Raw genomic sequence first — 17,830 nt, forward strand, 5'->3', positions numbered from 1 at the left:
CTTCCTTCCTCAACTCCCATCTCCCTCCCCTCCAACTCCCCCTCCCCATCAACTCCGCTTCTTCCCCTCCAACTCCCCCCCCCAATCTACTGCTTCATCTCCCCCCTCCATCTCACCCCTTATCTCCCCATCATCTCTTTCCCCCTCTTTTCCATCTCTACCTGTCCCCCTATCTCCCCACTTGTTCTGTCTCTACACCTTATCTCTCTCCTCCATATCGACCCATCCACCTCTTCTCCCCTCCGGCTTCCATCTCTCACTCCCTCTTCCCCATTCACTCGTCCCCTTCCTCTTGCCTCATCTCTTGCACCCATCCAACTTTCTCTTCCCTATCCCTCTGTCCTCCTCTACCCACAACCCTCTCTCAAACATACTCCATCTCTTTCTCTTCTGCTTCATTTCCCCCACTCCATTTACCCCTCCCCATCAGCCCCTCCTTTCCCTCCACAAGTCCATCTCCAACCCTGTCTCCCCACTCCATCTCCCTCTTCTGCTCTCCATCTCCCCTCCATTTCATCTCCCCCTCCCTTCATCTCTCACGGCCCCTCACTCCCCATTACAACTCCATCTACCCATCATCTCTTCCTTCCCCACCTCACCTCTCTCCCCACTTCGCTCATCTTCCACCCTTTCTCCAAATCTCCTTCCTCTCCTTCCGCCCCCCGCTGCGCGGGGAAAATATCCTTGACCTTCTACCAAGTTAATACCAGGGGTGCCTGCGTTGTCTCGTTTAGAGAGGTGGTTTTATTTGGATAAATGTCACTCCTCCGCCTCTGGGCACTGAAAGGTTTGCAAATATCACTTCCGCTTCCCCCCTCCCCGCCGCTGACACATGTGCGCCGCGTGGGGCAGTGTTGGGATGGGGAAGTGGCTCCAGCAGGAAGCGGTCGGAACTCGGAATGGAACGGGTGAGTGAGGGGAGCGCGTGGACGTTGCGTCACAATGGGTCAGCAACCGCTGGGCCGTGCCTCCTGCTCGCGCCAACACCCCCCCCCCCCCCGACCTTGGGGTCGACCGGCCGCACCCCTACCCCAGGGGTTGGCCGCACCCCTGTTTGTTGTTCAGGGTCGAGCCGCTGCTCCGCGGGGAGTGAGTGTCGGCCCGGCGGGCGGGCGGGCGGGACACCGGTGCTGGGCAGAGTGAGAGGCTGCCGGCCACCGAGCGTCGATAACAGTTCAGCGGGCTGGGTAAGCATGGCAGGCGGCAGCATTGCCGGTGTTGTGACAGCATTGTTTCAGCGTGCAAGGACAAATAGTCAACCTCTATGTTGGAAGTCAGTCTGGTCCGTTATTAGCGGCACAGCAAATGTGTTGTTACCGATCTCCTGGCTGTGTCTAACCATGTCTATTTTGGAGATTTACCTGGAAGTCCCACGGTAAATCTGCTCCTTACTCCGGAGGAGTAATACTGGTCCAGATTTTGCCATAGTCATTACCATTGTGGAAATGTCAGCATTCACCACCATTACTCCACTAAAACTCTCCAACATCTGAGTCCGCACATGTGGAAATTTAAATGTTGCTGGGTGTAATTCTACACAGGCAGTCTTGAGGCGTCCTGGTGAATCCCCATAGCTTCCGATTTCTGGGGCATCATACCTGGGGGACCACCCCCTACAGCTCTCACCAGGATTGCACCGCAAATACCCGGGAAGCTCAAATTCCGTTGGACAATCGTTAAAACAACGTTTACTCCTGGATACCTGTCATACTGAAACCCCAAGGGACAACCAACCACCCCCTCGCCCCCCCAAACTTAATCCAATCATCATCCCTTATTGGGCAGCATGGTAGCACAGTGATTAGCACTGTTGCTTCGCAGCTCCAGGGTCCCAGGTTCGATTCCCGGCCTGGGTCACTGCCTGTGCGGAGCCTGCGTGTTCTCCCCGTGTCTGCGTGCGTTTCTTCCGGGTTCTCTGCTTTCCTCCCACAAGTCCCGAAAGATTTATTATTGTCACGTAGACAGTGAAAAGCATTGTTTCTTGCATGCTGTACAAACTGCATACTGTACAAAGGGAAGGAAGGAGAGACTGCAGAATATAATGTTACAGTTACAGAAAGATGTGCTGTAATTTGGACATTCTAAATTCTCCCTCTGTGTACCTGAACATGCGCCGGAGTGTGGCGAGTAGGAGCTTTTCACAGTAACTTCATTGCAGTGTTAATGTAAGCCTACTTGTGACAATAAAGATTGTTACATTATTATATGTCACCATCTGAAATTTTAATAGTGAAGGACTGTTCAGTGCTTTAAGCTTTCTGGTTTATGAGGATTCCTCATGTGACTGGCGGCTTTGCTGTTAGCTGATAGCAGTACTGTGAGCTACCACAATCCTCATAGTTTGCCGCCTCAAGCAGTCCTCCAAGTTTACTTGTAGCCTCTTGTTGGCCTCGACCACCCTCCACAGCTCATCCGCCATCAAGGTGAGCTGGTCACTGTGCTGCAACCCGGTTGCAACCCCAGCCCGGTTTGACCCTGGATCCTACTACCCTCGACACTGTCCCTGCTACGCCCTTCCAGAATTCCTCCAGCGCTGGGCATGCCCAGAACATATGGGCATGGTTTGCTGGGCTCCCTGAACACCTAATACACCTGTCCTCGCTCCCAAAGAACTGGCTCAACCGTGTCCCAGTCATGTGAGCCCTATGCAGCACCTTAAACTGTATGAGGCTGAGCCTCGCACAAGAAGAGGAGGAGTTCACTCTTCCTAGGGCATCTGCCCACGTCGTCTCCTCGATCACCTCACCCAGCTCCTCCTTCCATTTACCCTTCAGCTCCTCCACCGAGGCCTCGTCCACCTCCTGCATCACTTGGTACGTTGCCGAGATCCTCCCCTCTCCAACCCATACCCCTGAGAGCATCCTGTCCTGGACCCCACGTGGCGGCAACAGTGGGAACTCCGCCACCTGTCGTCTAGCGAACGCCCTTACCTGCATGTACCTAAAGGTATTCCCCGGGGGGGGGAAGCCCAAACATCCCCTCCAGCTCACCCAGGCTCGCAAACCTCCCGTCCACAAACAGGTCCTCCAACCTCCTAATATCTGCCCTGTGCCAACTCAGGAACCCGCCGTCAATTCTCCCTGGGACAAACCGGTGGTTCCCCCGTATCGGGGACCCCATCGAGGCCCCCACCTCCCCCCGTGCCGTCTCCATTGCCCCCAAATTTTGAGGGTAGCCGCCACCACCGGGCTCGTGGTGTACCTCATTGGAGGGAGCGGCAGCGGCGCCGTTACCAGCGCCTCCAGGCTCGTGACCACACAGGACGCCATCTCCATTCTCTTCCATGCTGCCCCTTCCCCGTCCATCACACAGTTATGCACCATCACTGCGTTGGCAGCCCAATAATACCCACAGAGGTTGGGCAGCGCCAGCCCCCCCCCCATCCCTGCCCTGCTCCAGGAACACCCTTCTCACCCTCGGGGTCCCCTGCACCCACTCAAACCCCGTAATGCTCCTGTTAACCCGCTTGAAGAAGGCCTTCGGGATAAGGATGGGGAGGCACTGGAACAGGAACAGAAATCTCGGGAGCACCGTCATCTTGACTGATTGCACCCTACCCGCCAGAGACAGTGGCAACATGTCCCATCTCCTAAACTCCTCCTCCATTTGCTCCATCAGCCTTGTGAGGTTAAGCTTATGCAAAGCCCCCCAGCTCCTGGCCACCTGGACCCCCAAGTACCTGAAGCTCCTCTCCGCCCTTTTTAGTGGGAGCCTACCAATCCCCCCCCCCCCCTCCCCCCCCTCCCCCCCCCCCCCCCGGTCCTCCTGATGTACAACGAACAGCTCGCTCTTCCCCAAGTTGAGCTTGTACCCTGAGAAACCCCCAAATTCCCTGAGAATCCTCATCACCTCCGGCATTCCCCCCACCGGGTTCGTCACATACAACAATAAGTCATCCGCATATAGCGACACTCGATGCTCCTCCCCCACCTCGCACCAGCCCCCTCCAGTTCCTCGACTCCCTCAGCGCCATGGCCAGGGGTTCAATTGCCAGCGCAAAAAGCAGGGGGGGACAAGGGACACCCCTGCGTCGTCCCTCGGTATAACCGAAAATACTCCGACCTCCTCCTATTCGTGGCCACGCTCGCCATCGGGGCCTCATATAACAGCCTCACCCACCTGACAAACCCCTCTTCAACCCAAACCTTTCTAGCACCTCCCACAAGTACCCCCACTCAAACCTATCAAAGGCCTTCTCCGCGTCCAACGCCACCACTATCTCCGCCTCCCCTTCTACCGCCGGCATCATTATAACGTTCAAGAGCCTCCGTATGTTAGTATTCAACTGCCTCCCTTTCACCAACCCCGTTTGATCCTCGTGGATAACCTGCGGCACACAGTCCTCTATCCTCGTGGCCAAAATCTTCGCCAACAACTTGGCGTCTACATTTAAGAGTGAGATCAGCCTGTATGACCCACACTGCAGGGGATCCTTGTCCCGCTTAAGGATCAAGGAAATTAGCTCCCGAGACATCGTCGGAGGCAGAGCCCCTCCTTCCCTTGCCTCGTTGAAGGTCCTAACCAACAGAGGGCCCAATAGGTCTGCATGCATCTTATAGAATTCGACCGGGAACCCATCTGGCCCCGGCGCCTTCCCCGGCTGCATGCTCCCTATCCCTTTGATCAGCTCCTCCAGCCCAACCGGCGCCCCCAGTCCCTCCACCTGTCCCTCCTCCACCCTCGGGAATCTCAACTGGTCCAAAAAGCACCCCATCCCCCCCTCTTCCTCTGGGGGTTCGGACAGCTACAGTTCCTCGTAAAAGTCCCTGAAGACCCCATTAATGTCTACCCCCCTTCGCACCACATTCCCTCCCCTATCCTTAACTCCACCGATCTCCTTGGCCGCATCCCGCTTACGGAGCTGGTGCGCCAGCATCCTACTCACCTTCTCCCCATATTCATACACCGCTCCCTGTGCCTTCCTCCACTGAACTTCCGCTTTTCTGGTGGTCAACAAGTCGAACTCAGCCTGGAGACTACGCCGCTCCCTCGGCAATCCCTCCTCCGGAGCCTCCGCGTATCTCGTGTCCACCCTCACCATCTCCCCCACCAGTCTCTCCCTCTCTCTCTGCTCTCTCCTCTCCCTGTGGGCTCGAATGGAGATCAACTCTCCCCTAACCACCCTCTTTCCCACCAGAATCGCCACCCCCCGATTTTGTGCATCCAGCCCTGAATGAAACACCTGGCCTACCCATCCCTTCGCAATCTAACCTGATCCGCCGCCTTCAGATGTGTCTCCTGAAGCATGGCCACATCTGCCTTCAGGTGCGCAAACACGCGGGCCCGTTTGACCGGCCCATTCAGTCCCCTCACATTCCAGGTTATCAGCCGGATCAGGGGGCTACCTGCCCCCCTCCCCCACTGACTAGTCATTACCCTTCCTCAGCCCGCCACGTGCCTGCGCTCCCCGCTCAACCTGTTCCCCACGGCAGCAGACCCCCATCCCGACCTCCTCTACATGCTCCAGCTCCTTCTTGGCCATTCCAGCAGCAACCCGGTACCCCACCCCCCCTCCCCAGCTAAGACCCTCCCCCAGCTAAGACCCCCCCCCCCCCCCCCCCCCCCAGCTGCGTTGCTCCCTCCATTGCATTCCCACAAGTCAGCTGACCCCGGCCACTCCCGCCACTCCTCCGACCCCTCCCAGCGTGGTTCCCCTCCTCCCCAATGTCCACCAGCAGGCTTTCCTCCTCCCCCTACCGCTCTCATGCGGGGAAAAGCCCGTGCTTCCCAGCTCCGGCCCCGCCCACTTCAACCCTCAGCGTGGGAAAAAGCCCGCGCTTTCCACCTGCCCGACCCCACCTCCTCTAAAGCAGCTCCATTTACCGGCCCGGTCTCCTCGCAGGGCCCCAACCCCCCTTCACACCATCAGCCCCGCACACTGCAGGTCTGCTCCCCTCCCCGAGCCCATCTGACAAACCCAAGCAAAAAACAGTGCCCCACCCGCCCTGAAAACAACAAAGAACCAACATTAAACAGAGAACCCCCCCCCTCAAAATATAACACAGCTACATGCAGACCCCCGTACCCAACCCTCAGTTTGAGTCCAATTTTTCAGCCTGCAGAAAGGCCCACGCCTCCTCCGGGGACTCAAAGTAAGAGTGTCGGTCCTTGTAGGTGACCCACAAACGCGCCGGCTGCAGCATGACTCCTTCCCACGTCGGGAAACGTCGAAACAGTACCACTGGGGGCCCTACAAAGAGCCCAAAAGTCCGTTCCTGGCGGAAGCTGCTGAACATGCGGCTTAGCTCCGCATAGCCACAACCGGAATTCGTTGTTGGCACCTTCTCGCTGGTCGGGTACTGCATGAGCCCAGTGGTGGTTTCGGTGTTATGGGTGTGGAGTCAGCGCAGGCAACATTTTGGGCGAGAGGGCACGGCGGTGTGGCACTGATTATGTGACAGCCATAGGTTTTGTGCTCGTGGGGCTGGATGTGTGGTTCCTGTATTAGCGGCGATAGAGTACTTTAGGGACCTGTTTGTAGAGGGCATGTTTGCGGGCTGGAGGAGTTCGAGGAATTGTATGAGTTGCCCAAGGGGAACGGCTTTAGGTATCTGCAGGTGAGAGATTTCCTGAGGAGAAGTGCTGTCCTTCCCGGGGCTGCTGCCTTCGATGTTACAGGACAGGTTGTTATTGTCGGACGATATAGGGGAGGGGAGGGTGTTGGATATTTACAAGGAATTGATGGGGTGGAGGGTGCTCCGCAGGAGGAGATTAAGCGCAAATAGGAGGAGGAGCTGGGAGGGGCGGTGCGAGCTGTGACGTGGTGGAGGCCTTGCGGAGAGTGAACGTGTCCCCTTCGTATGAGAGGTTGAGCCTCATCCAGTTTAAGGTGGTGCATAGCCCACATTTTAAAAAAAATGTATTTTATTACAAACATGTAACCTATTTTGATACAACAAATAAACACCCTGGGAAACATACTTCCGAACAATCAACTATACAGTCTGTACAAATTGTTCCCCTTTTTCACCTCTATTCCCTCCCCCTGCCCCCGTGACAAATAATTCCTCAAACACGGTCACAAACATCCCCCCACCTTTCCTCAAACCCTTCTGCAGAGCCCTTTAACTCAGCAAAATTCACTGCTGTGCAATCAGAGAGGCGAAGGCCACGACATCGGCCTTCCTCTTCTCCATGAGCTCCGACTTCTCTGAAACCCAAATAGAGCCAACAAAAGGGTCCTTGTGCACCTCCTCCACTATCCTGGCGAAGACCGTGAACATGCCCGCCCAGAATCTTCCCAATTTTTCGTAACCCCAGAAACATGTGCGCGTGATTCGCTGTCATCTGCTACCCCCGGAAGAACCCACTCATTCTCGCCCGAGTCATATGCACCATGTTAAACTGTATCAAACTTGCACAGGAGGTCCCATTTACCCTACGCAGTGCCTCACTCCATACTCCCCAATTGATCTCCCCTCTCAACTCCCCTTCCCATTTCTCCTTGATCTTCACCACTTACACGCCTCCCTGCTTCCCCAGCCATGTCTATATATCCCCAATTTCCCCCCACCCCTTCCACATCCAGAAGCAGCAGTTGCTCCAGCAAAGTATATCCCAGCAACTCCTCCAGATCTTTCGCGCAAAGTCCCTCACCTACAGTTACCTGAACTCGCTCCCCCTCGGCAGCTCTACCCTCTCCCTTAGCTCCTCCAGACTGTAGCAGGGTCCTCCCCATCCTCAGCACCTTCCCCGCCCATACAAAGTCCGAAAGGATTCATGTGCAATTTCCGTAAAAAGGCCTTTGGTATAAAGATAGGGAGAGCCTGAAAGATAAACAAGAGCCTCAGCAGAAAATTCATTTGAAATTAAATGAAAATCGCTTATTGTCACAAGTAGGCTTCAAATGAAGTTACTGTGAAGTTACATTCCGGTGCCTGTTTGGGGAGGCTGGTACAGGAATTGAACCATCTGCTGGCCTGCATTGGTCTGCTTTAAAAGCCAGCTATTTAGCTGAATTTTCATCTCTTGGACCTTTCCTGCCAACGTCAACTGCAGTGTATCCCACCTCTCCACCAGCTTCGTTAAGTTCCACTTATGGAGCCCCGTCCCTTCCCTCACTACCTAAATCCCCAAATACCTAAACCTATCCTTCGCTACCGTAAATGGCATCCCCCATAAATTAGCCCGCTGTCCCAGCTCATTCAACAGGAATACCTCACTTTTCCCTAACTTTAAACACCCTCCAAACCTCCCCAGAAGGCCCGTAATCCTTCCCATACTCTCCAGCGGATCAGAAACATACAGCAACAGGTCATCATCATCGAGCGACACCTGATACTCCCTCTATCCCCTCATAATCCCCTGCCACTCTGCCGACCCCTGAGGAACCATCGCCAACGGCTCTATGGCAGCGCAAACAGCAACGGTGACAGCGGGCATCCCTGCCTCATACTGCTGTGTAAATCAAAGCTTCGCGAACTCACATTGTTCATCCTCACACTCGTCCTTGGTGCCACATACAGCATCCGCACCCATGTCACAAATCTCGGCCCAAACCTTCCCAAAACCTCAAACATGTACCGCCACTCCACCCGATCAAATGCCTTCTCCACGTCAGTGGACACCACCATCTCCGGTACCAGAACCCCCGACGGATTCATCACTACATTCAACAGCCGTCTTATATTACTCGCGAGCTGCCTGTCCTTCACGAAGCCTGATTGATCTTCTGCAACCACACCCAGGACACAGTCCTGCATCCTCCCTGCCAACAACTTAGCCAATACTTTCACATCCGTGTTCAACAGTGATATGGGCCTATACGTCCCACATTCCACCGGGTCCTCGCCCTTTTTCAGGATGAGCGTGATTACTGCCTGCGTCGTCGTCTCTTTCAGCTCCCCCTTCTCCAGCGCTTCATTAAACGCCCCCAAAAGGTGTGGTGCCAGGTCCGTCGCAAATTCCTTATAAAATTCCGCCGAGTAACCATCCAGCCCTGGGGCCTTCCCCGACTTCATACGCCTGATACTATCCAACACCTCCCTCAGCCTCAGGGGCTGCTCCAACGCAGTGTCTTTGCTTCCTCCACCTGGGGAAATTTCAGCTCATCCAGAAACTGCCCCATGTCCCTCTCCTCTCCCCCCGCGTCCGCCTCGTACAGTCCCTGGTAATACTCCTTAAATGCCTTGTTTATCCTCTCCGGCTCCGACTCCACGTTCCCAGCCCCAGTTCGTATCTTCAATATTTCCCTGGACGCGGCCTGCCTCTGCAGCTGGTGCACCAGCATGCGGCTCGTCTTCTCCCCATACTCCGCCCTCCCTATTGTCCGCCCGTCAAACTGCCCCTGCAACTTTATCATCCTCACTAATACCTCCGCGGTGGGCACTCTCGAATACCCTGTCCACCTCCACTATCCCGCTCACAAGATGGTCATATTCCTCCCTCCTTTCCCTATCCGCATGAGCCTTAAACAAAATAATTTCCCCAGAACCACTGCCTTCGGTGGTTCCTAGAAAATGGCCACCAACACCTCCCCATTCTGATTCAACTCCACATGCTCCTTAATCACTGCCCGCTACTTAGCACAAAAACGTCCATCTGCCACCAACCCCAAATCAAACCTCCACCCTGGCCTCTGCTCTCATCCTGGTCTAAACCGAATCTCTAGCCAATGGGGTGCATGGTCCAAGATAACTATCCCTGCATACTCTGCCCCCTCCACCCCAACCAAAATCTCCCAGCTCACTACAAAGTCATCAATATTCGAAAACCTTATAGACCTGTGAAAAGAAGGAACACTCCCTTCCCCGGTTCCAAAAGTGCCATAAATTCACCATACCCATCCTCTCCATAAACCCACCCAGCTCCCGTGCCATTTGTACCCTACCCATCGACCTGGGGCTCGACCTATCCACTCTCGGCTTTAGGACACAGTTAAAAATCTCCTCCCATGATCAACTGGTACATGGGCAAATCTGGGATCGCTACCAGCAAACCCCTCATAAAACCCACAGCATCCCAATTTGTGGCATACACATTTACCAATACCACCGATTTCCCTTCCAATACCCCACTCGCAATCACATATCTCCCACTTGGATCCCTCGCCTCCTTCGCACTCACAAATCCCTTTTTTTTTGCTCATTAAAATCGCCACTCTCAATTTCGAATCAAACCCCTGGTTGAAAACCTGCCCGACCTCCCCCTTCCTTAACCTAACCTGGTTCTTCACACGGAGGTGCGTCTCCTACAGAAAGATCATCCGCGCTTTCAAGCTCCTAAGGTGCACGTGCACCCACGACTTTTAACAGGCCCATTCAGTCCCCAGACGTTCCACATCACCAGCCTTACGTCCCGAATCCCCTCTGCCGTCTGTCATCTTCCCCACTTAACTGTCGCCCCCTTAATTCCACCCTATACCTAGCCCATCCCAGATGGCCCCCTTCTCTGTTCCTGACCATGTCATCTCTCACGCCCTGCCACGTCGCAATAACTCCCCCCGGCCACCCCTCTCGGCCTTCTCCCCCACCACCTCACTTCCGTTCACCAGTATTACTAGCTCAAAGGCACCTCCCGTTGACCACCCCTCCCCCTCCCCCACCCCTCAGCTCCGGGAGGAAGGCTCACTGCTGATGTTGCCCTCCCTCACCCAAACTATGTTTCCTCCTGAACTCCAGGCCGCCTCCCCCAAAAGCAAACAAACAAATGCTGAAACCAAGCAGTTCCATAAAACAGGAGGGGGGGTGGGAACATTAATCACCACATAAACTCTTCACCCTTACCACCCCTTACAATCCCAACAGTAAAGAACAAACCCAGAAAAGGACCCCCTCCAAACCTGAGGGGCAAAAATCCCTTCCCCCGCTTCAAACTATTACGAAGTGCTAGCACCCCGGTTCCACAGCATTGTCCACTCAGTTCTCCCCCAGTTTATGCTCCTTAATGAAGTCTTCGACCATTTCTGGGGTCTTGAACTAATACTCCTGGCCTTCTAATGTCACCCATAATTTTGCTGAGTAAAGCACCCCGAACCTGATCTGCGGTCAGTACAGCACCGCCTTGGCCTGGTTGAACCCTGCCCTCTGCTTCGCCAACTCTGCTCCAGTGTCCTGATAAATTCGGACCTGTTCCCACCTCCACTTCCAGAGCCACCACACGATCACTGTGGTCCGAGCACTTTCCTTCAATCTCCCAAATCTGTGACCCCTGCACCTCCCAACACTTCTCCATCCGTTCAACGAACTCTTCAGGGGTGCCACAGCTTCTTTGATGGCCTTCGAGTGATCCTCCCACATTTCCTTCCTCTGTTGGTGGAATTCCTCCTCAATGAAAGCCATCAACTGCTCCATTTGGGACTTTCTACCTTGCACCAGTCCTTCCCCCTCAGCCATCCTTACACTTGCTGCTGCACCACAGGTTTCCTACAACCCTTTAGCCAGGTCCCTCACAGTCTTCCGGGTTTGGTAACCAGTAGACATGCCACTCCCGGGTGAAACTATTCCTCTGCCCTTTTCATCAAAATTCCACTCCATATCGAGTGAGAAGAGCTATTTTCTGTGTCTTCAAGCAGGAGCTGCCCTGTGTGCGACCATTCACACCATGCCAGCCATTGGAAGTCGCATAGGGCCCACATGATGGCGAGGATGAGGGCAGCACGGTGGTGCAGTGGGTTAGCTCTATTGCTTCACGGTGCCGAGGTCCCAGCTTCGATCCCGGCTCTGGGTCACTGTCCGTGTGGAGTTTGCACATTGTCCCCGTGTTTGCGTGGGTTTCACCCCCACAGCCCAAAGATGTGCAGGGTAGGTGAATTGGCCACCCTAAATTGCCCCTTAATTGGAAAAATGAATTGGATACTCTTTTTTTTAAAAAAAATTAATTTTAAATGATGGCGAGGATGAACAACGTCTTTGAGGGAGTGGAAGACAGGTGTCGGGGGAGCTGCGAACCATGCCCATGTGTTTTGGGCATTTCCAAAACTGAGGGGGTTCTGGCAGGAGTTCTTGGATGTCGTGGTTCTGGTTCTGGGTGTGGGAGTGGCCTCGACTGTGGAGGTCGCGATATTTGGTGTGTCGACAGATCCGGGAATCCAGGTGGGGAGAGAGGCTGATGTTTTGGCCTTTGCCTCCCAGATAGCTCAGAGGCAGATTTTGTTGTGTTGGTGGGATTCAGAGCCGTGGAAGGCGGGCTACGAGTGAGTGACTTGGCAGAATTCCTGCGGTTGGAGCAGGTCAAGTTTGCTTTGCAAGAGTCGGTAGAGGGGTTCACCTGGAGGTGGAGACCGTTATTCATTTCTTCAAGGAGGATTGAGAGGTCAGCAGAGAGGGAGGGTGTTGGAGGGGATAAGGGGTAGGAAGGCGGGATGTTGATACAGGGGGAGGTTGAGGATTTGTGGCTTTTTGTTCAGGTTGATGTTTTTTGTTTTCAGATATTTTTGAGTATATGTGTAAAAAGCCTTGAATAAAAATATTTTTAAATATTTAATGTGTAGTTTTTGTATAACCTGAGAGACATTTCTCCGTCACGTATTGCCACAAATTTTTGTTACAGTTATCTCTTACAAATGTATGCTGAGCGTGGGTAACTTGATTAGATTTGCATCAATGTGACCCTGCCTATCTGAAATCAGAGCCAGCAGTGGTCATTACCTCTGCCACTGAGGGTGGGTGGAGATAATGATTTCACCTATTTTAGTATGTTTAACTGTAAACGATATATCTCAAAAATTAATGGATGGATTTCAATGAAATTTAGTAGACCCAAGGAAGAAGTGATTAATTTTTGTGTAAATGTTAACATTGGGAGAGTGTGCAATTGACATTATTTTAGAATGCTGTGGCTTGTTTTATTTAGAATGTTGTTAATTGTTTTAGAATATTGTGGATTGTCTTAGCAGCTATGCTGGAATTGATCCCAATTATCAAAATGTGAGCAGTGTTTTCAGGGCAGATTCGTGGATGTGGATTGGCGTGAAGCCTCCTTAGTGAGATGGCAGCTCTTAATAAGAATTATTTTTTCAGCTTTGTAGATACAGCATCAACCAAGCAGGGAAGAACCTAATGGAAGAGCTGTGCAATTGTAATGAAATGAAATGAAAATAGCCGTTTGCAAGTGCAGAACTTGAGTATTGTTTGAAAGAGACCTGTCAAAGCTTTTCATCTTGCACTTATCAGGACACTTTGCAAGAATGCCAATATAAGGGGACAACAATTTACACAATATAAGAAGAGTGCGCTGATTGGTTGACTTGTAGACTCTCATTGGCAGAGGCATTGCCATGGCGAATGCACCAGTTAATGGTGACTGACAGTTCACTGCCAAACATCATTTGAAATTTAAGCCAGGCAGCTTGACCTGATTGGTCAAGGCATTGCCCCGAGGCATTAGTCAGCACATAGCTCTTATGTATTTTGTTTTGTTGAAACTGGTGCAATGTGCTTAATGTACTTTCTGCCTACAAAGAATGGGGCTCTTAAATTGTTTTTTAGTGTAATTCTTAGCATACTGTGTTGGACATTGCCATTTTGAGTTTTGCAAGCATGGACTGGTTGGATATGGTCTGTACCTTGCCCATTGTGAACAGCAGCTTGGGACATGCTGTTTGGTACGATCCGTCAGGACGTATGGCCAACATACCTAGCATCACACCAGCACTGAAATTCATATACCACATTACTCTTTTGTGTGGTGGGCAGAATGTCTTTCTTGGCTTGATGGTGACTTCTGTTAGTGGTGAATATCACTTGTGTTGGTGCTGTGTAGTAGCAGCATGAAACAACTAGCTTCACCTGCTGCTCAAATTGTTGAAATACCTTGGCCCTTCGAGATTAATCTGGGGTGTACTGCTGACTTTACAGGCCTGGAAGTGATAGCCTTATGTCAGTTCATGAGTAGAACATCCATCACCAGAAAGGACAAGTCTGTATAAATTATACTCAGTAGGTGACATGAAGTTAGATCCTCGGCTATTTTCAAGAGTCTAAATTCCATGTCTCCTGGGAAGGAGGCCATGAGGACGAAGCTCAATTCTTCTCTCCTCATTGTTGTCGGCTGTCTCTCAATTCAAGCAGGACTTCTATTCAAGGCTGAGAGTTTCTACCATGGATCTTCAGAGGAACATAGGAACAGGAGTAGGCTATTCAGCCCATTGAGCCTGCTCCACCAGTCAAACAGATCATGGCGATCATCTACCTCTCCACCAATTTCCCTCACCTGACCCGATAAACTCTTGAATATTCACGTCCCTGAAAGTTAATAGCGAAAGCAAGGTTACGATAAAATATTAAAGCATGCCGCTGTTCAGAGAGACTTGGGTGTGCTAGTGCATGAGTCACAGAAAGTTGGTTTACAAGTGCAACAGGTGATTAAGAAGGCAAATGGAATTTTGTCCTTCATTGCTAGAGGGATGGAGTTTAAGACTAGGGAGGTTATGTTGCAATTGTATAAGGTGTTAGTGCGGCCACACCTGGAGTATTGTGTTCAGTTTTGGTCTCCTTACTTGAGAAAGGACGTACTGGCGCTGGAGGGTGTGCAGAGGAGATTCACTAGGTTAATCCCAGAGCTGAAGGGGTTGGATTATGTGGAGAGGTTGAGTAGACTGGGACTGTACTCATTGGAATTTAGAAGGATGAGGGGGGATCTTATAGAAACATTTAAAATTATGAAGGGAATAGATAGGATAGATGCGGGCAAGTTGTTTCCACTGGCAGGTGACAGCAGAACTAGGGGGCATAGCCTCAAAATAAGGGGAAGTAGATTTAGGACTGAGTTTAGGAGGAACTTCTTCACCCAAAGGGTTGTGAATCTATGGAATTCCTTGCCCAGTGAAGCAGTTGAGGCTCCTTCATTACATGTTTTTAAGGTAAAGATAGATAGTTTTTTGAAGAATAAAGGGATTAAGGGTTATGGTGTTCGGGCCGGAAAGTGGAGCTGAGTCCACAAAAGATCAGCCATGATCTAATTGAATGGCGGAGCAGGCTCGAGGGGCCAGATGGCCTACTCCTGCTCCTAGTTCTTATGTTCTTATGTTACAACATAGCAGTAATTGATGGGCTGAATACATCTTTGGAAATGCTGCAGTAAGTACTTTGAACTCACAGCTGCTTTTGTACTTGCTGGTGCTAATGACTTCCAAAATTTATTTACTTTTTTTTTAATGCCTTTTTGAAATGTTCAAAATGTCAAGAAGAATGGAAAATTAGCATGCAGCGTGTTATGTATCTTTTATTGTGAGCATAAAAGTGGGGGACACAAATGAAAATGACAGAGTCTTGGATGAAAATTGAAGCATGTTTTCTTTCCTCCTCCACTCTTACCCGTCCTCCCCACAAACAGCATAGCAGAAAAATAGAACTGGTTTCCAGCAAAAGCAGTTGAGGCTGTATTATTAATGTGCAAAGAAGAAACCCAGTTGAAAGGCACTTGTGGTAATGAGATGGGTTGAACTATTTGGATGCATTTCTAATTTTCTGTTCTATAATGATACACTTAGCAGTTGTCCATAGTAGTATGATTAAAATCAGGAACTTGCCATGTGGGAATTAGTGGGTGCAGAGTCATTTCCCATCAATCCTTGGCAGTGTTTTAGATCCTTCCTGAGTGGTTGACATTCTAGATCTTGTCAAAGTGTTAATGAGCAAACCTGTTGCCCATCAGAATGCTGCCATTCAATGATACTGTAGTTTTTTTTAACATGGGTGCATATGGATTCAACTTTAGCATTGACAGGAAGGAAAGGAAGTACCAGAGAAAGATAGAGGAAAGTGACATGTGTTCCGGCTCTGGATGTGTACACAATTGGTTCAAATTCACATTGGTCTGTATTTTGTAAACAAGGAACACGAGGCACAAGTCAAGTATGATGGAATACGTTCCACTTGCCAGGAAGAGTGATGCGCCAGCAACACTCAAGAAGCTCAACACCACTCGGGACAAACAGTGGCTTGGTTCGCACCCTGTGCACGACATAAAACATTCATTCCCTCCACCACCGATGTACAGTAGCATCAGTGTGTACCATGTACAAGAGGCACAGCAGCAACTCACCAAGGTTCTTTTGATAGCACCTTCCAAACCTGTGGCCTCTTCTACCTAAAGGGATAAGAGCAGCAGATACATGGGAACACCACCACCTGCAAGTTCCCTTCCAAGCTACTCACCATCCTGACTTGGAAGGTGGCAGGTATTGATACCCATGACGGCAGGTATTGATACCCATGACGGCAGGTATTGATACCCATGACGGCAGGTATTGATACCCTATGGTCAAATGTTCACGAATTCTTACGATAATCCTGGATTACTCCCAGTACTATATGCTGGGCGAGTGTATTACTCAGAAAATAGGGAGTGTCAACATGTGGCTTGAGGCATTGTGCAGGAGCTCAGTATAGAGCAGCAGAATGGGTCTGACTATTTTGCATTGCAGAGTGGCAGCATTGACTCAATGGGGCACCTGTGCCATAATTACCCCATAATTAATAAAATTAATTATAAAAGTTCAAAGGAAAAATCCTCCCCACTTCTTTTAAATGCCATCTTGAAATTTGTGAATACTGATTACCAAACCAGTGGAAATACTTATTGATCACCAATTTTTCATAACCAAAGCCTCTTCTCACCTTTAGGATTACCGACATAAATCTCTTTCCCACCTTGAAAGCTTTGACATCCTTGTATTAGCGAGAGGCAGCACGGTTTTGTGAAGGGGAGATCGTCTCTCATTAACTTGATAGAGTTTTTCAAGGAGGTCGCAAAGATGATTGATGCAGGTAGGGCAGTGGATGTTGTCTATATGGACTTCAGTAAGGCCTTTGACAAGGTCGCTCATGGCAGACTGGTACAAAAGGTGAAGTCACACAGGATCAGAGGTGAGCTGGCAAGATGGCTACAGAACTGGCTAGGTCATAGAAGGCATAGAGTATCAATGGAAGAGTGCTTTTCTGATTTGGAGGGCTGTGACTAGTGGTGTTCCGCAGTAATGAGAAGTGGGTAGAAATCCTTAAGAACCCAGGGCACCATGATGGCGCGGTGGTTAGCACTGCTGCGTCACGGTGCCGAGGACCCAGGTTCGATCCCGGCCCCAGGTCACTGTCTGTGTGGAGTTTGTACATTCTCCCCATGTTTGAACATAGAACATAGAACAGTACAGCACAGAACAGGCCCTTCGGCCCTCAATGTTGTGCCGAGCAATGATCACCCTACTTAAACCCACATAACCCGTATACCTGTAACCCAACAAACCCCCCATTAACCTTGCACTACGGGCAATTTAGCATGGCCAATCCACCTAACCCGCACATCTTTGGACTGTGGGAGGAAACCGGAGGAAACCCACGCACACACGGGGAGGACGTGCAGACTCCACACAGACAGTGACCCAGCCGGGAATCGAACCTGGGACCCTGGAACTGTGAAGCATTGATGCTAACCACCATGCTACCGTGAGGCCCCTTTGTGTGGGTCTCTCGCCCACAACCCAAAGATGTGCAGGGTAGGTGGATTGGCCACGCTAAATTGCCCCTTAATTGGAAAAATAAACCAAATTGGGTACTTTAAATTTATTTTAAAAAAGGATTCCTTGAGAACCCAAGCAGAGACTGTTACAGAGGCACCTGTGAACAAAAGACAGGAAGGGTCAGGACCCCAGCAGAGATAAAAGAAAAATAGAGGGAGCATGAGGTAGGGTGGCTGATGTATTGAGAGGACTGAAATGCAAGCAATTTACTGTATTTCACAGGTTAAATTTAGTACTGACACAACACCTACAGCTGGCACAATCATTGTAGGAAAATAAGGTGAAATGTGAATATCAAATACATAAGTTTGACATTTCAAATGTCACTGATGCTGTAGTCTAACTAACAAGGACAGTGACAAATGGGATTCCACT

General features: G+C 51.0%; 2 protein-coding genes across 5 annotated transcripts in view; one reads left to right on the forward strand and one right to left on the reverse strand.

The window, feature by feature from the left end:
- Nucleotides 1-1,536, reverse strand: part of fam221a (family with sequence similarity 221 member A) — a 170,203-nt gene extending 168,667 nt beyond the window's left edge. For both annotated transcript variants that reach the window (XM_038797398.1, XM_038797396.1), the window contains exon 1: nt 1,362-1,536. In XM_038797398.1, coding sequence (XP_038653326.1) covers nt 1,362-1,489 — 128 coding nt within the window. In that variant the 5' untranslated portion in view covers nt 1,490-1,536. The remainder of the gene's footprint in view (nt 1-1,361) is intronic.
- LOC119966132 (coiled-coil domain-containing protein 126-like) overlaps nt 808-17,830 on the forward strand; it is a 156,999-nt gene continuing 139,976 nt past the window's right edge. The window contains exon 1 of one of the 3 annotated variants that reach the window (XM_038797394.1): nt 808-908. The gene's annotated coding sequence lies outside the window, so the exon portion shown is untranslated. Of the gene's footprint in view, nt 909-1,007; nt 1,188-17,830 lie in introns of those variants that run through there. The other 2 variants (XM_038797393.1, XM_038797395.1) reach the window with 2 other exon arrangements.

Source organism: Scyliorhinus canicula, chromosome 5 (genome assembly GCF_902713615.1).
Source record: "Scyliorhinus canicula chromosome 5, sScyCan1.1, whole genome shotgun sequence".
Taxonomy (NCBI): Eukaryota; Metazoa; Chordata; class Chondrichthyes; order Carcharhiniformes; family Scyliorhinidae; genus Scyliorhinus; species Scyliorhinus canicula.